We start from the raw sequence: 19,231 nt of genomic DNA on the forward strand, positions 1-19,231 counted from the left end.
CCTCCCTCTTTGCCCCTCCCTCCCTCCCTCCCTCCCTCTTTGCTCTCCCTCGTTCCTTCCCCTCCTCCCTCCCTCGTTCCTTCCCCTCCTCCCTCCCTCGTTCCTTCCCCTCCTCCCTCCCTCGTTCCTTCCCCTCCTCCCTCCCTCGTTCCTTCCCCTCCTCCCTCCCTCGTTCCTTCCCCTCCTCCCTCCCTCGTTCCTTCCCCTCCTCCCTCGTTCCTTCCCCTCCTCCCCCTCCTCCCTCCCTCGTTCCTTCCCCTCCTCCCTCCCTCGTTCCTTCCCCTCCTCCCTCCCTCGTTCCTTCCCCCCCTCCCTCCCTCCCTCCTTCCCCTCCTCCCTCCCTCCCTCCTTCCCCTCCTCCCTCCCTCCCTCCTTCCCCTCCTCCCTCCCTCCCTCCTTCCCCTCCTCCCTCCCTCCCTCCTTCCCCTCCTCCCTCCCTCGTTCCTTCCCCTCCTCCCTCCCTCCCTCCTTCCCCTCCTCCTCCCCTCCTCCCTCCCTCGTTCCTTCCCCTCCTCCCTCCCTCGTTCCTTCCCCTCCTCCCTCCCTCGTTCCTTCCCCTCCTCCCTCCCTCGTTCCTTCCCCTCCTCCCTCCCTCGTTCCTTCCCCTCCTCCCTCCCTCCCTCCTTCCCCTCCTCCCTCCCTCCCTCCTTCCCCTCCTCCCTCCCTCCCTCCTTCCCCTCCCTCCCTCCCTCCTTCCCCTCCCTCCCCTCCTTCCCCTCCCTCCCTCCTTCCCCTCCCTCCTTCCCCTCCCTCCCTCTTTCCCCTCCCTCCTGTTGTGTCCTTATACACTACAGCAAATCAACACGAGGCACCTACTGGAGACAAGATCACTCTGTGACCTGAACCTTTATTCCCAGGACCAAGGAGTGCTGACCCTGCATGGGACCTCCCTTTATATACCTGGATGACCAGGTGAGGAGTGTCTCCCACAAGTTCACCCCCTGTGGTCAAGGTATGCATTTTCTAGGTGTATACAGTGTACAGTGTTGTTACCTGAAGGTTACAAACATGACATCACCTCCCCCCTAATGTCTTTGGGTCAAAGATTGAGTCTTTCAGGCGGTCTGTGCTCTCTCGTGGAGCGCCGCAGTTGGGGCTCTGGTTGTTGAGCCTTGGCATGCGTCTCTGTCCCCAGTGGTGATTCCGGCTCGTCCGGGCTGACCGCAGGGACTGTGCATGATGCCGACGGTTCTTGTTGCTCGTTCACTGGCAGTGGTGTGGGCAGCATCTCATGATCTTCCTCAGGTTCCTCAGTGTCCATGCTGAACCTTTTTTTTACTTGGTCCAGATGCTTGCGGCATATCTGTCCATTGTTGAGTCTGACCACTATGACCCTATTCCCCTCTTTGCCAATTACAGAACCCTCGAGCCACTCGGGCCCCACAGCGTGATTAAGAACAAATACAGGGTCATTGATTTCTATACATCTCCCCTTTGAGTTACAGTCGTGGCACTCATTTTGGGACTGGCGCTTGCCCTCAACAATGTCTGACAAGACTGGATGAATGAGGGACAGCTGAGTTTTTAGTGTAGGTTTCATGAGTAGTTCTGCTGGCGGGACTCCCGTGAGCGAATGCAGTCGGGACCTATAGGCCAGCAGGAGGCGCGATAGATAGTATTGAAGGGAGGGTCCTTGAATCCAGAGCATGCCTTGTTTTATGATTTGGACCGTACGTTCCGCCTGGCCATTGGAAGCCGGCTTGAACGGCGCTGTCCTGACCTGTTTGATGCCATTACCCGACATGAACTCCCGGAATTCATAGCTAGTGATATACAGGCCGTTGTCGCTAACCAGGATGTCCGGCAAGCCGTGGGTCGCAAAGACTGCACGCAGACTCTCCACTGTGGTGGATGTCGTGCACAAATTCAATATGATGCACTCGATCCATTTCGAGTACGCATCAACAACAATGAGGAACATTTTTCCCATGAACGGGCCCGTGTAGTCTATGTGAATACGTGACCATGGCCTGGTGGAGCAGGGCCACGGGCTGAGTGGGGCCTCCCTGGGGGCATTGTCCAGCTGGGCACACGTCGTGCACCTGCGAACACAGTGTTCCAGGTCTGAATCAATTCCCGGCCACCAAACGTGTGACCGGGCAATGGCCTTCATCAACACAATGCCTGGGTGCTCGCGGTGGAGTTCCCCGATGAATGCCTCCCTACCTTTCTGGGGCATGACTACCCAGCTGCCCCATAGTAGGCAGTCGGCTTGGATGGAGAGTTCATCCATCTGCCTGTGGAACGGTCTGACCGCTTCAGGGCATGCTCCGTGTGCGGGCACCCAATCCGCAGTCAGGACACATTTCTTTATCAGAGATAGGAGTGGATCTCTGTTTGTCCAGGTTTTGATCTAGCGGGCTGTGATGGGGGAGCCTGCGCTGTCAAAGGCATCAATGGCTATGACCATCTCAGCGCTTTGCTCTGCTGCCCCCTCAGTGGTGGCCAGTGGAAGCCTGCTGAGCGCGTCAGCGCAATTTTCGGTGCCTGGCCGGTGCCGTATGGAGTAGTCATACGCAGCCAGCGTGAGAGCCCATCGCTGTATGCGAGCTGACGCGTTGGCATTGACAGCTTTGCTGTCGGACAACAGAGATGTTAACGGCTTGTGGTTACACACTACTGCAAATCAACACGAGGCACATACTGGAGACAAGGTCATTCTGTGACCTGTACCTTTATTCACAGGACCAAGGAGTGCTGACCCTGCATGGGACCTCCCTTTATATATCTGGGTGACCAGGTGAGGAGTGTCTCCCACAAGTTCACCCCCTGTGGTCAAGGTGTGCATTGCTTAGGTGTATACAGTGCACAGTGTTATATACAGGTTACAGTTATGTGAATGTTACAAACATGACACCCCCCCCTCCCTCCCTCTCCCCTCATTCCCTCTTTCCCTCTCTCCCTCCCTCTTTTCCTCTCTCCCTCCCTCTCTCCCTCCTTCCTTCCATCCCTCCCTCTCTCTCTCCCTCCCTCTCCATCCTTTTCTCATCCTTCCCCTCTCCCCCCTCCTTCCCACTCCCTCCATCCTTCCCCTCTCCCCCCTCCTTCCCACTCCCTCCATCCTTCCCCTCTCCCCCCTCCTTCCCACTCCCTCCATCCTTCCCCTCTCCCTCCTCCTTCCCACTCCCTCTCCCCTTCCCCTCTCCCTCCCTTTCCCTCCCCTCTTCATTCATTCCCCTCCCCTCTCTTCCCCTCTCCCTCCCTTCCCCTCTCCCTCCCTCCCTTCACACTCCCTTCACCTCTCGTTACCTCGCTCCCTCCCCCCCCCTCCCTCCCTTCACCTCTTGTTCCTTCGCTCCCACCCCCCTCTCCCTCCCTTCACCTCTCGTTCCCTCCCTCCCTTCCCCTCTCCCTCCCTCCCTTCCCCTCTCCCTCCCTCCCCCTCTCCCTCCCTCCCCCTCTCCCTCCCTCCATTTCCCTTCCCCTCTCCCTCCATTTCCCTTCCCCTCTCCCTCCATTTCCCTTCCCCTCTCCCTCCATTTCCCTCTCTCTCCCCCTCCATTTCCCTCTCTCTCCCCCCTCTCTCCTTCCCTCCCCCTCGCTCTCCTTCCCATCCCCCATCTCCCTCCCTCCCTCCCTTGCCCTCTCCCTCCCTCCTTCCTTCCCCCTTCCCTCTCCCTCCTTCCCTTCCTTCCTTCCTTTCTCCTCCCTCTCCCTCCCTCCCTTCACCTCTCTCTTCCTCCACCTCTCTCTCCCTCCACCTCTCCTTCCCTCCCTCAATCCCCTTCCCCTCTCCCTCCATCCCTGCCTTCCCCTCTCCCTCCCTCCCTGTCCCTCTCCTCCCTCCATCCCTCCCTCCATCCTCCCACTCCATCCTCCCCCTCCATCCTTCCCTCTCTCCAACCTCCCAATCCCTCCATCCCTCCTTCCCTCTTCCTCCATCCTCCCCCTCCCTCCATCCCTCTCCCTCCATCCTCCCACTCCTACTCCCTTCCTGGCGACAAGACTGTTCCTCCTCAGCAGCGCGCCCCTTGACCCCTCGCGGCTGGAGGGGCCCTGGGGACCCTCGGTATCTGATCCCGGTGCCTTGCTGCCCACAGATCCAGGCGCTGGCTGCCCACCTTCAGGAGATCCTGGACAACGCGGAGACGAAGAGACTCAACTCCTACTCGGCCAAACTCAACAGCCAGCTGAAGAAGCTGGAGAAAGTAGGGGACCTTCATTCTCGGGCTGCGGGCATCGCTATTTCCTTACTGTGTGTTTAAGAACATAATAAAAACACAAGAAATAGGAGCCTGCTCCGCCATTTAATACGATCATGGCTGATCTGATCATGGACTCAGCTCCACTTCCCCGCCCGCTCCCCATAACCCTTGATTCTCTTTTCGTTCAACAATCTGTCTATCTCCGCCTTAAATATATTCAAGGACCCAGCCTCCGCAGCTCTGGGCAGAGAATTCCACAGATTTACAACTCTCTGAGAGAAGAAATTCCTCCTCATCTCAGTTTTAAATGGGCGGCCCCTTATTCTGAGACTATGTCCCCTAGTTCTAGTCTCCCCTCAGTGGAAGTATCCTCTCTGCATCCACCTTGTTGAGCCCCCTCATTATCTTATATGTTTCGATAAGATCAACTCTCATTCTACTGAAATCCAATGTGTATAGACTCAACCTATCTTCATAAGTTAACCCCCTCATCTCCGGAATCAACCTCGTGAACCTTCTCTGAACAACCTCCAATGCAAATATATCTTTCCTTAAATACGGAGACCTTAAATGCACATCCAATGCCCCACAACATAACATTACGTTAAGAGTGAAGGATATTGGATCTGATAGCGTCAGAGGGTGCAGGAGACAATTGAATGCGATTCTGGAGAGAGGAGGGGTTTTGAGAGACATGGGTAGAAGGTGCTCATTGACCTACACTGGCTCCCGGTCCGGCAACACCTCGAATTTCAAATTCTCCTCCTCCTCTTCAAATGTCTCCATGGTCTCACCCCCTTTCCCTATCTCTGTAACCTCCTCCTGCCCTACAAACCTCTGAGATCTCGGCACTTCTCCAATTCTGGTCTCTTGTGCCTCTCCGATTTTCATCCCTCCACCATCGGTGGTCGTGCCTTCAATTACCTGGGCCCCAAGCTCTGGAACTCCCTCCCGAAACCTCTCTGCCTCTCTCTCTCCGCCTTTTAGACACTCCTCAAAAACCTACCACTCACTTGTCCTAGTATCTCCTGAGGAGGCTCGGTGTCATATTTTTGTCTGAAAACGCTTCTGTGAAGCGCCTTGAGACGTTTTACGAAAGGCGTTCTGTAAATACAAGCGTTTATGTAAATACAAGCGGTTCTGGGGGAGGTGGGACCAGTACAAACCGGACGGTCTGCACCCAGGCAGAACCAGAACCAATGTCCTAGGCGGAGTGTTTGCTAGTGCTGTTGGGAAGGGTTTAAACTAATATGGCAGGGGGATGGAAATCTATGCAGGGAGGCAGAGGGAAGTAAAAAAGGGGGCAGAAGCAAAAGGTAGAAAGGAGAAAAGTAAGAGTGGAAGGCAGAGAAATCAAAGGCAAAAATCAATTACAGCATAATTCTAAAAGGACAAAGAGTGTTAAAAAAACAAGCCTGAAGGCTCTGTGTCTCAATGCGAGGAGCATTCGTAATAAGGTGGATGAATTAACTGCGCAGATAGCTGTTAACATAAATTATGTAATTGGGATTACGGAGACATGGCTCCAGGGTGACCAACGCTGGGGACTCAATATCCAGGGGTATTCAATATTCAGGAAGGATAGAAACATAGAAAATAGGTGCAGGAGTCGGTCATTCGGCCCTTCGAGCCTGCACCACCATTCAATAAGATCATGGCTGATCATTCACCTCAGTACCCCTTTCCTGCTTTCTCTTCATACCCCTTGATTCCTTTAGCAGTAAGGGCCATATCTAACTCGCTCTTCAATATATCCAATGAACTGGCATCAATTGTCTGCGGTAGAGAATTTCACAGGTTAATATCTCTCTGAGTGAAGAAGTTTCTCCTCATCTCAGTCCTAAATGGCTTACCCCTTATCCTTAGACTATATCCCCTGGTTCTGGACTTCCCCAACATCGGGAACATTCTTCCTGCATCTAACCTGTCCAGTCCCGTCAGAATTTTATATATTTCTATGAGATCCCCTCTCATCCTTCTAAACTCCAGTGAGTACAGGCCCAGTCGATCCAGTCTCTCCTCATATGCCATCCCGGGAATCAGTCTGGTGAACCTTCGCTGCACTCCCTCAATAGCAAGAACATCCTTCCACAGATTAGGAGACCAAAACTGAACACAATATTCCAGGTGAGGCCTCACCAAGACCCTGTACAACTGCATAAGACCTCCCTGCTCCTATACTCCAATCCCCTAGCTATGAAGGCCAACATGCCATTTGCCTTCTTCACCGCCTGCTGTACCTGTATGCCAACTTTCAATGATTGATGTACCATGACACCCAGGTCTCATTGCACCTCCCCTTTTCCAAATCTGCCACCATTCAGATAATATTCTGCCGCCTTGTTTTTGCCCCCAAAGTGGATAACCTCACATTTATCCACATTATGCTGCATCTGCCATGCATTTGCCCACTCACCTAACCTGTCCAAGTCACCCTGTAGCCTCTAAGCGTCCTCCTCACAGCTCACACCGCCACCCAGCTTAGTGTCATCTGCGAACTTGAAGATATTACATTCAATTCCCTCATCTAAATCATTAATGTATATTGTAAATAGCTGAGATCCCAGCACTGAGCCTTGCGGCACCCCACTAATCACTGCCTGCCATTCTGAAAAGGACCCGTTTAGCCCGACTCTCTGCTTTCTGTCTGCCAACCAGTTCTCTATCCATCTCAGTACATTACCCCCAATACCCTGTGCTTCACGTTTGCACACCAATCTCTTGTGTGGGACCTTGTCAAAAGTCCAAATACACCACATCCATTGGTTCTCCGTTGTCCACTCTACTAGTTACATCCTCAAAAAATTCCAGAAGATTTGTCAAGCATGATTTCCCTTTCATAAATCCATGCTGACTTGGACCGATCCAGTCACTGCTTTCCAAATGCGCTGCTATTTCCTCTTCAGTAATTGATTTCAACATTTTCCCCACTACTGATGTCAGGCTAACCGGTCTATAATTACCCGTTTTCTCTCTCCCTCCTTTTTTAAAAAGTGATGTTACATTAGCTACCCTCCAGTCCATAGGAACTGATCCAGAGTTGATAGACTGTTGGAAAATGATCACCAGTGCATCCACTATTTCTAGGACCACTTCCTTACCTACTCTGGGATGCAGACTATCAGGCTCCGAGGATTTATCGACCTTCAATCCCATCAATTTCTCTAACACAATTTTCCGCTTAATAAGGATTTTCTTCAGTTCCTCCTTCTCACTAGACCCTTGGTCCCCTAGTATTTCCGGAAGATTATTTGTGTCTTCCTTTGTCAAGACAGAACCAAAGTATTTGTTCAACTGGTCTGCCATTTCTTTGTTCCCCATTATAGACAGAAAGGAAAAGGAGGTGGGGTAGCATTGCTGGTTAAAGAGGAGATTAACGCAATAGTAAGGAAGGACATTAGTTTGGATGATATGGAATCTATATGGGTAGAGCTGCGGGACACCAAAAGGCAGAAAGCGCTAGTGGGAGTTGTGTACAGACCTCCAAACAGTAGTAGTGAGGTTGGGGATGGCATCAAACAGGAAATAAAGGTACAGCAGTTATCATGGGTGACTTTAATCTACATATAGAGTGGGCTAACCAAACTGGTAGCAATACGGTGGAGGAGAATTTCCTGGAGTGTATAAGGGATGGTTTTCTAGACCAATATGTCGAGGAAACAACTAGAGAGCTGGCCATCCTAGACTGGGTGTTGTGTAATGAGAGAGGATTAATTAGCAATCTTGTTGCGAGGCTCCTTGGAGAAGAATGAACATAATATGGTAGAATTCTTCATTTAAGATGGAGAGTGACACAGTTAATTCAGAGATTAAGGTCCTGAACTTAAAGAAAGGTAACTTCGATGGTATGAGACGTGAATTGGCTAGGAGACTGGCGAATAATACTTTAAGGGTTGACGGTGGATAGGCAATGGCAGACATTTAAATACCACTTGGATGAACTTCAACAATTGTACATCCCTGTCTGGCGTAAAAATAAAACTGGGAAGGTGGCTCAACCATGGCTAACAAGGGAAATTAGGGATAGTGTTAAATCCAAGGAAGAGGCATATAAATTGGCCAGAAAAAGCAGCAAACCCGAGAACTGGGAGAAATTTAGAATTCAGCAGAGGAGAACAAAGGGTTTAATTAGGAGGGGGAAAATAGAGTATGAGAGGAAGCTTGCAGGGAACATAAAAACTGACTGCAAAAGCTTCTATAGATATGTGAAGATAAAATGATTAGTGAAGACTAATGTAGGTCCCTTGCAGTCAGAATCAGGTGAATTTATAATGGGGAACAAAGAAATGGCAGACCAATTAAATCAAATACTTTGGTTCTGTCTTCACTAAGGAAGACACAAATAACGTTCCGGAAATACTAGGGGACCGAGGGTCTAGCGAGAAGGAGGAACTGAAGGAAATCCTTATTAGTCAAGAAATTGTGTTCGGGAAATTGATGGGATTGAAGGCCGATAAATCCCCAGGACCTGATAGTCTGCATCCCTAGTGGCCCTAGAAATAGTGGATGCATTGGTGGTCATTTTCCAACATTCTCTGGACTCTGGATCAGTTCCTATGGATTGGAGGGTAGCTAATGTAACCCCACTTTTTGAAAAAGGAGCGCGAGAGAAAACGGGGAATTATAGATCCGTTAACCTGACATCGGTAGTAGGGAAAATGTTGGAATCAATTATTAAAGATGTAATAGCAGTGCATTTGGAAAGCAGTGACAGGATCGGTCCAAGTCAGCATGGATTTATGAAAGGGAAATCATGCTTGACAAATCTTCTGGAATTTTTTGAGGATGTAACTAGTAGAGTGGACAAGGGAGAACCATTATATGTGGTGTATTTGGACTTTCAAAAAGCTTTTGACAAGGTCCCACACAAGAGATTAGTGTGCAAAAGTGAAGCACATGGTATTGGGGGTAATGTACTGACGTGGATAGAGAACTGGTTGGCAGACAGGAAGCAAAGAGTAGGAATAAACCGGTTCTTTTCAGAATGGCAGGTAGTGATTATTGGGGTACTGTAAGGTTCAGTGCTGGGACCTCAGCTATTTACAATTTACATTAATGATTTAGACAAAGGAATTGAATGTTATATCTCCAAGTTTGTAGATGACACTAAGCTGGGTGGCAGTGTGAGCTGTGAGGAGGATGCGAAGAGGCTGCAGGGTGACTTGGACAGGTTAGGTGAGTGGGCAAATACATGGCAGATGCAGTATAATGTGGATAAATGTGAGGTTATCCACTTGGGGGCAAAAACACGAAGGCAGAATATTATCTGAATGGGGACAGATTAGGAAAAGGGGAGGTGCAATGAGACCTGGGTGTCATGGTACATCAGTCATTGAAAGTTGGCATACAGGTACAGCAGGCGGTGAAGAAGGCAAATGTTGACCTTCATAACGAGAGGATTTGAGTATAGGAGCAGGGAGGTCTTACTGCAGTTGTACAGGGCCTTAGTGAGGCCTCACCTGGAATATTGTGTTCAGTTTTGATCTCCTAATCTGAGGAAGAACGTTCTTGCTATTGAGAGAGTGCAGCGAAGGTTCACCAGACTGATTCCCGGGATGGCAGGACTGACATATAAAGAAAGACCAGATCGACTCGGCTTATCTTCACTGGAATTTAGAAGAATGAGACAGGATCTCATAGAAACATACTAAATACTGACGGGACTGGACAGGTTAGATGCAGGAAGAATGTTCCCGATGTTGGGGAACTCCAGAACCAGGGGTCACATTCAAGGATAAGGGATAAGCCATTTAGGACTGAGATGAGGAGAAACTTCTTCACTCAGAGAATTGTTAACCTGTGGAATTCTCTATACCGCAGAGAGTTGTTGATGCCAGTTCATTGGATATATTCAAAAGGGAGTTAGATGTGGCCCTTACGGATAAAGGGATCAAGGGGTATGGAGAGAAAGTAGGAAAGGGGTACTGAGGGAATGATCAGCCATGATCTTATTGAATGGTGGTGCAGACTCGAAGGGCCGAATGGCCTACTCCTGCACCTATTTTCTATGTTTTCTATTATACAAACACACAAAATGACGGACAGGTAAAGACCATCTGGGTCATCGAGCCTGTCCCAGGTTGCGATGCCTTGTGTATCACAACATATACAAGTCCACCCCACCCGAAACCATGTGATCTCCTGGGAGAGGCAAAAACAGATAAAAAAAAAACCGGGCCAATTCGGGGGGAAAAATCTGGGAAATTCCTCTCTGACATTCGAAACTAGCCCAGATCATCACTCTGGCCATTAAACTCCCTGCAGTACCTACCTTCTGTTAGAGTTAATCTCCGCAGCAGCCAGAAACAAATCCAGCTTTTGCTTGAAGGAATTCAGTGAGTCTGCATCCACCACATGAGAGGGCAGCTTGTTCCAGAGGTCTACTATTCTCTGTGTAAAGAACCACCTCCTGACATCTAACCTAGATCTAGCATTATACAACTTAACTTTGTCCCCCTGGTCCTGCCTAACCCATTGAAATAAATGGTCAGCTGGAACACTCTCTATTCCATTCATTATCATAAACCTCAATCATATCCCCCTTAAGTCTACGCTGCTCTAAGGTAAAGAGTCCTAACTCTTTTAACCTATCTTGATAACTAAGATCCTTTAGACTTGGAATTAGTCCAGTAGCCCTCTTCTGCACCCAGTCCAGAGCCTCAATATCACCCACCATGTAAGGAGACCAAAACTGCACATAGTATTACAAGTACGGCCTGACTAAGGTCTTATACAAGGACAAAGCAGTATGCACCCAACACCCCATCTGCGGCAGCTAATGCTGCACGGCATTGCTCGTGTACCTTTAAGGATGTATCACTAGAATGACCAAATCTCTTTCTATCTCCACCATCTTTAATGCCGTTCCTGGAGGGTGTATGAATGTTGAGCATTTGCCCCGCCCACATGCATAACACTGCACTTATGTGTTGAGCCCACTCTCCCAGCACATTAAGATCTGCCTGAAGCAGCTGTGCATCTTCTGCCGTTCTAGCACTCGCACAGATCTTGGTATTACATTTTGTACCTTTCCACGAGTTTTAGTGATTTCTGCACATGTACCCCTAAATCTCTCTGCTCCTCCACACTCTGGAGCAATTACTTACTGTACCACCCAATTTAGTGTTTCTGCACTCTCGGACATACGGCTCTCTGTTCCTTCATGGGTGGGAGGAGGTTCGTGTGGAGCATAAACACCGGCATAGACCAGTTGGACCGAATGGCCTGTCTCTGGGCTGTAAATACGATAGGGCTAGAAATTGCGTAGTGCCCCGCTTGGCGCGATAACCTTTGCGGGAGCAGTAAAGTATCGCCGGGCGGTAAAGATTTGCTGGTCCCGGGAGTTTGTACTCGGCCGCTCCCAGAGGGAAATGGAGCGTTAACTCAAGCGCTTCCCTTCGAGCGTTAAAGGGAGCGAGAGGGGGCGGTATCGGCAGAGCGCTGAGCAATGTGAGGGGCAGCGCTGCCGGCATCACTTGCTCCTTCCCTCCCTTAAAGGGAAGGACCAATGCTGCATTGAAGGAACCTTCAGGCTGTGTCTGGTGGGCCACGGGACCTGCGTTACGTGCATAGTGACCCCAAGTTCTCTAAGAGCCTGCAGGACTGAGCAATCGCGGGGGCAAAAGATATCAGGAGGCACCAGAATGGGTCCATAAATAAATGTTGCCCTACCCGACCGCCACTACCTTTAATTAGCACTCCCCAAGCGGCCGGCCGAGGTGACAGCGCCCCCTGTTGCCGACACCTGGCGATGCTGCAGGGTGGGCGGGGGGCGGAAACAAATATCACATCCGCGGTGGTGACGGGGCGCTGCGCACCGGATGATGTCACGATCGACGGGGCGCTACGTGTTAGCGCTAGCGCCAAACCGCCAGGGAGGTTCGTGGGTGTCGGTGAATTTGCCGCGTCCGGTCGGTAACCCTTTGGCGCCCTGATTAGCGCCCCCCGCAGGCACTAACAGGAGGCGCAAACCAGGCCATTTTCTCCCCCGATGTAACTATGCAAGTTATTTGATTGGGTTGGTCAATGAAGAAAATAAACATTGTGTGGGTCCAATGTTCCTAAAAATTGTTATATTTTCAAATGAAAACTGAATTTTTGCGTGTGTGTTTGTTTTAAACTAGAGGCTGGAGCGAAATGTGCCCAGTGCCAGCGTTCTCCTGAGAGAGACCTTGGCGAGGATTATTCAGCATCGCGTCATCTACCAGAACTTCTCCATCACCATGAGGGGCGTGAAGGAGGAGATTAGCAAACTCAACTTCCTGCTGCGGAAGCAACATCCGCTCCCACTGGATAAAACCGCCAAGGTACCGACCAGCGGCACACCGCAGCGTAGAAAAGGCCAACCTCCCTTTAAGTACTGGCACTGGGCTCGGGGGGGTGGGGAACCCTTGATGATCTGAATTGCTCAACGACCAACTTACAATGAATACAGAGCTCTCTGCCTGGCTGCACTGAGACCGTTTGTTGGGAGGTTCTGATGACTTTGTGCTCCAATTCTCTTCTTTTTTTCTTTGATTTATTCGTTCACGGGATGTGGGCGTCGCTGGCCAGGCCGGCATTTATTGCCCATTCCCTAATTGCCCCTTGAGAAGGTGGTGGTGAGCCGCTGCCTTGAACCGCTGCAGTCCGTGTGGTGAAGGTGCTCCCACAGTGCTGTTAGGGAGGGAGTTCCAGGATTGTGACCCAGCGACGATGAAGGAACGGCCGATATATTTTCAAGTCAGGATGGTGTGTGACTTGGAGGGGAAGGTGGAGGTGGTGGTGCTCCCATATGCCTGCGGCCCTTGTCCTTCTAGGTGGCAGAGGTCGCGGGTTTGGGAGGTGCTGTCGAAGAAGCCTTGGCGAGTTGCTGCAGTGCATCGTGTCGATGGTACACACTGCAGCCACGGTGCGCCAGTGGTGGAGGGAGTGAGTGTTTATGGCCGATCTGATCTTGGGCTCAGTTCCACTTCCCTGCCCGCTCCCCATAACCCTCGACTCCCTTATCATTCAAAAATCTGTCTATCTCCACATTCAATATATTCAAAGACCCAGCCTCCACAGCTCTCTGGGGCAGAGAATTCCAAAGATTCACGATCCTCTGAGAGAAGAAATTGGTGTGGGATTTGGCGATGGCAATGCCGTTGAATGTCAAGGGGCGGTGGTTAGACTCTCTCTTGTTGGAGATGGTCATTGCCTGGCACTTGTGTGGCGCGAATGTCACTTGCCACTTATCAATCCAAGTCTGAATGTCGTCCAGGTCTTGCTGCATGCGGGAATGGACTGCTCCATTATCTGAGGAGTTGTGAATGGGACTGAACACTGTATTATTAAAGGTTTAGTGAGTGAATATCTCCTCTCCCATTGAGAATTTCTCTTTTTAAGGGGTAATGGTTAACAATTACCGAGAATTTTCCATAGGATTTTTCCGCCGAGAGTTTGGCAGAAGAAGTTATGGTGGCTATGCAGGCAAATCCTGCAGACAGCAAGATCCCACAGATGGGGACAGGATAAATGGCCAGTTTTGGTGGTCCTGGTTGAGGGATGAAGGTTGGCCCGGGACACCAGGGAGAACGCCCCTACTCTGCTTCAAGATAGGGCCATGGTTTAACATCTCCCTTCAGTCACTGCACAGTGTGGGGCTTTAACCCACAACGTTCCATCTCAGAACTGAGTGTGTGACCAAACTCCAGTTCAAGCCGTCAGGTATTGGCTTTACGGTGGACGCGACGATTAAAAAATAAATCCATTCTGCGCCACACTGACGGGCAAATTGAATCCTGATTACAGTAGGTGGTCTGCGTCAATGAACACAATTATAGAATGATACAGCACAGAAGGAGGCCATTTAGCCTGTCGTGTCTGCGTCTGCTCTTTGAGAGAGCTGTCCCATTCTGTCCCGCTCTTGCCGCATAGCCCTGCAAAATTTCTCCCCTTCAAGTATTTATCCAATTCTCTTTTGAAGGTTATTATTGAATCTGCTTCCATCGCCCTCTCAGTCAGTGCATTCCAGATCTCAACAACTCGCTGTGTAACAAAAATTCTGCTCGTAAGAACATAAGAAATAGGAGCAGGAGTCGGCCATACGGCCCCTCGAGCCTGCTCCGCCATTTAATAAGATCATGGTTGATCTGATCATGGACTCAGCTCCACTTCCCTGCCTGCTCCCCATAACCCTTCACTCCCTTATCGTTCAAAAATCTGTCTATCTCCACCTTAAATATATTCTCCACCTTAAATATATCCCCCTCTGGTGCTTTTTCCAATTTCCTTAAATCTGTGTCCTCTGGTTACCCAATGACCCTCCTGCCACTGGAAACAATTATGTTCTCTATCGAAACCCCTCACGATTTTGAACAGCTCTATCGAATCTCTCGTTAACCTTCTCTGCTCTAAGGCGAAACTGTTGCTGTCTTGCAGGTCCACCCGAGCAAGGCCTTGTCTACGAAAGGTAACGTGTCGAAGGCTGTGGGCCCGAGAGAATGGTCCAGCCCTCAGCCTTCCGTCGCTCTGCAGCCGATGTTAAGGCCTCACACATCCTCTGCCCGCCCTGGACTCTTCTCCAATACAGTGACTGAAAACCCTTTGGACAACGGAAACATGAGTAAGTCTACGATTAACCCTTTATGGTAGGGTGGAGTCCCCAGACCGTGGAGCCGTTATTTTCATTGTCCTCTCTAAGGTTCTTCAGAAGATTGTTGGCTGACCCTTGTCTTCGCTTGTGTCGGGCGTTGGTAAGACCAGACCTGGAGTACTGCGTACAGTTTTAGTCTCCGTATTTAAGGAGGGATATACTTGCATTGGAGGCAGTTCAGAGAAGGCTCACTAGGTTGATTCCTGAGATGAAGGGGTTGCCATATGAGGAAAGGTTGAGCAGGTTGGGCCTATACTCAGTAGAGTTTAGAAGAATGAGAGGTGATCTTATCGAAACGTATAAGATTATGAGGGGGCTTGACAAGGTGGATGCAGAGAGGATGTTTCCACTGATAGGGAAGACTAGAACTAGAGGGCATGATCTTAGAATAAGGGGCTGCCCACTTAAAACTGAGATGAGGAGAAATTTCTTCGCAGAGGGTTGTAAATCTGTGGAATTCTCTCCCCCAGAGAGCTGTGGAGGCTGGCTCATTGAATATATTTAAGGTGGAGATAGACAGATTTTTGAATGATAAGCAAGTGAAGGGTTATGGGGAGCGGGCAGGGAAGTAGAGCTGAGTCCATGATCAGATCAGCCATGATCTTATTAAATGGCGGAGCGGGCTCAGGCCTACTCCTGCTCCTATTTCTTATGTTCACCATCCGATACCGAGTGAGTGACCAATCACCTTGTGCAGACCTGGACAGTCTAGGTGTGGGTTGGCTAATCAACTGAGAGCGGCATGGCAACCTAGCTACAACCAATCCGAGCCCAGAGGTGCTTATGGTAGCGAGGTGGTTATGGTAGTAAGCCTGCCACGGTCTGGTTTGGCTCTGCCTAGTTTGGTTTGGAATTCTAAGGCCCCCCGCTTCTTCCAAAGTAAAAGGTCAGAACCACTAAATTCTCTCCCTCTGCAGTTCGAGAAGACGGCTGCGATGGAACCCCGGTGATGATCAGGGACCCCAAGACACACAGCCGCTTTGGGTGTGGGGAAGGAGCCTGGATGAAGGATCCGGCGGCCAATCAGGAGCGGGTGTACGTGGCCAACTACTTCTTTGGCACCACGCTGATCGAGTTCCGCAACCTCGAGCATTTCAAAATGGGTAAGGTCGCCGGCTACTCTGCCCACCAGCCTCCCGTCCTCGAATCTCTCAGCACAGAGGGAGGCCATTGGGCCCAGCGTGCCTGTGCTGGGTCTTTGGTATCAATATCGGCACTGCTTGCGTTGTGTGTCCTGCCGTTAATGTAGGACAATGTCTCAAGGAGATTGGCAGTACCTGCCGTGGGTTAAATTATGAGGACAGGTTACATAGACTTGAGTATTCTCTTGAGAGTAGAGGATTAATGGGTGATCTAATCGAGCGATAATTAGTCCCACTCCCCCCCCCCAACCACCCTAACCCCCCCTCTGCTCTTTCCCCATAGACCTACAATTTTCTCCCATTCAAATATTTATCCAAATTCCCTTTTGAAAGTTACTATTGAATCAGCTTCCCCCGCTCTTTCAGGCAGTGCATTCCAGATCACCATAACTCGCTGTGTAAAAAATATTCACTCAGTACTTGAGCACATAAATCTAGGCTGACACTCCAGTGCAGTGCTGAGGGAGCGCCGCACTGTCGAAGGTCTCGTCTTTTGGATGAGACGTTAAACCGAGGTCCCATCTGCTCTCTCAGGTGGACGTAAAAGATCCCACGGCGCTATTTCTAAGAAGAGCAGGGGAGTTATCGCCGGTGTCCTGGCCAATATTTATACCTTAATCAACATCGCTAAAACACATTATCTGGTCATTATCACATTGCTGTTTGTGGGAGCTTGCTGTGCGCAAGTTGGCTGTCGCGTTTCCCCACGTTACAACAGTGACTACACTCTGAAAGTACTTCATCGGCTGTAAAGCGCTTTGAGACGTCCAGTGGTCGTGAAAGGTGCTATATAAATGCAAGTCTTTCCTTTACTGAAGTGTCAGCCTGGATTTTACGCTCGAGTCTCTGGGGTGGGGCTGGAACCCACGACCTTTTGACTCCGAGACCAGAGAGAGTGCTACCCACCGAGCCAGGCAGATAGGCTCAGGACGCACACGTTGGCGAGGTATCAGGAGGCTTTGCGAGCACCCGGGACAGGGGGAATGGGGGAAGCAGTACCGGTACTGAATCGATGTCTTCAGACGAGAGAAGACAATCTACCAGCGACGCCTGGCAACATATTGCTGTACCCGGGCAGAAATCTCTCCCGCGGAGCTCACAGACTGCTTAAAAAAAAATCATTCATAGGATGTGGGCATCGCTGGCAAGGCCGGCATTTATTGTCCATCCCTAATTGGCCTTGAGAAGGTGGCAGTGAGCCGCCTTCTTGAACCACTACAGTCCGTATGGTGAAGGTCAGTTACAACTGAATGGCTTGCTGGGCCATTTCCGAGAGCAGTTAAGAGTCAACCACATTGCAGTGGGCCTGGACAGACCAGACTGGGTAAGGGCAGCAGATTTCCTTCCCGAGAGGACATTAGTGAACCGGATGGGTTTCAATGACAACTTGACAGTTTCATGGTCACCATTGCTTTTTTGATTTGGATTGTCAACGTGGATATTTGTTTAATGGCGATGAACACAACATCACAAGAGATCCCCTTTAAATCTTCCTTCCTGCCCTACGTCTCCTGGTCTGGTTCCTCCCAGGGAGTCACGGCCTCTTGTCAGCTCAGCCTGGTCAGCTTTGATGGGCAGGCTGTGTGGAGACCGCTGACTGTCTCACAGCTCCTGACACTGAACGCCCCAATCCTCATAGTATCATAGAAATGTACAACGCAGAAGGAGGCCATTCGGTCCATCATGTCCGCGCCGGCCGACCAAGAGCTACCCAGCCTAATCCCACTTTCCAGCTCTTGATCCATAGTCCAGTAGGTTACATGAGTGCACATCCAAGTACTTTTAAATGTGGTGAGGGTTTCTGCCTCTACCACCCTTTCAGGCAGTGAGTTCCCCCCCAGACCCCCACCACCCTCTGGGAGAAAATTACTTTCTTCAACACCCCTCTAAACCTCCCCCCAATTACTTTAAATCTATGGCCCCTGGTTGTTGACCCCTCTGCTAAGAGAAATAGGTCCTTCCTAGCCACTCTATATAGGCCCCTCATAATTTTATACACCTCAATTAAATCTCCCCTCAGCCTCTTCTGTTCCAAAGAAAACAACCCCAGCCTATACAATCTTTCCTCATAGCTAAAATTCTCCAGTCCAGGCAACATCTTTGTAAATCTCCTCTGCATCCTCTCTCGTGCAATCACACCTTTCTTGTAACGTGGAGTCTCGGAACTGCACGCAGTACTCCAGCTGTGGCCCTTAGGACTGAGGACTGAGATGAGGAGAAACTTCTTCACTCACAGGGTGGTGAATCTCTGGAATTCTCTGCCCCAGAGGGCTCTGGATGCTCAGTCGTTGAGTATAATCAGAGAGAGATCGACAGGTTTTTGGATACTAAGGGGGGAATCAAGGGATATGGGGATCGGGCAGGAGGGTGGAGTTGAGGTTGAAGATCAGCCATCATCTCATTGAACATAATACGAACATAAGAAATAGGAGCAGGAGTGGGCCATTTGGCCCCTCGGGCCTGCTCCGCCATTTAATAAGATCATGACTGATCTGATCATGGACTCAGCTCCACTTCCCTGCCCGCTCCCCATAACCCTTCACTCCCTTATCGCTCAAAAATCTGTCTATCTCCACCTTAAATATATTCAATGACCCAGCTTCCACAGCTCTCTGGGGCAGAGAATTCCACAGATTTATAACCCTCAGAGAAGAAATTCCTCCTCATCTCAGTTCTAAATGGACGACCCCTTATTCTGAGACTATATCCCCGTGTTCTAGATTTCCCCCCAAGGGGAAACATCCTCTCTGCATCCACCTTGTCGAGCCCCCTCATTATCTTATATGTTTCAATAAGATCACCTCTCATTCTTCTGAACTCCAATGTGTATCGGCTCAACCTACTCAACCTTTCGTATTGAATGGCGGAGCAGGCTCAAGGGGCCGAATGGCCGACCCCTGCTCCTATTCCCTTCTCGTTCCTGCCCACACTGCACAGACGGCTGTCTGACAGACACGCACTGAGTGCTGTTTGAGGGGATTTCGTGGTGCAGTGGGTCACCCACAAGTCAGTACCAATCAGGGACCTGCCTTCAGCATCGATTTCAGGCACAGATGACCAGCGACCCATCTGTGTAAGAGTGTGAAGTGATACCAGTTTCGGGCACTCTCACACTGAGTCGGCGTGCAACGTAACATAGAAACAGAGAAACATTGAAAATAGGTGCAGGAGTAGGCCATTCGGCTCTTGGAGCCTGCACCACCATTTAATAAAATCATGGCTGATCATTCACCTCAGTACCCCTTTCCTGCTTTCTCTCCATAACCCTTGATCCCTTTAGCCGTAAGGGCCATATCTAACTCCCTCTTGAATATATCTAATGAACTGGC

General features: G+C 50.2%; 1 protein-coding gene across 1 annotated transcript in view; it reads left to right on the forward strand.

The window, feature by feature from the left end:
* The window catches only part of LOC139230646 (olfactomedin-like protein 2A), a 30,644-nt gene that overhangs the window by 3,524 nt on the left and 7,889 nt on the right, over nt 1-19,231 (forward strand). Inside the window, exons 2-5 of the mRNA XM_070862459.1 lie at nt 4,041-4,148; nt 12,269-12,451; nt 14,547-14,730; nt 15,678-15,863. Coding sequence (XP_070718560.1) covers nt 4,041-4,148; nt 12,269-12,451; nt 14,547-14,730; nt 15,678-15,863 — 661 coding nt within the window. The remainder of the gene's footprint in view (nt 1-4,040; nt 4,149-12,268; nt 12,452-14,546; nt 14,731-15,677; nt 15,864-19,231) is intronic.

The sequence above is a fragment of the Pristiophorus japonicus genome, chromosome 19, assembly GCF_044704955.1.
Source record: "Pristiophorus japonicus isolate sPriJap1 chromosome 19, sPriJap1.hap1, whole genome shotgun sequence".
Taxonomy (NCBI): domain Eukaryota; kingdom Metazoa; phylum Chordata; class Chondrichthyes; family Pristiophoridae; genus Pristiophorus; species Pristiophorus japonicus.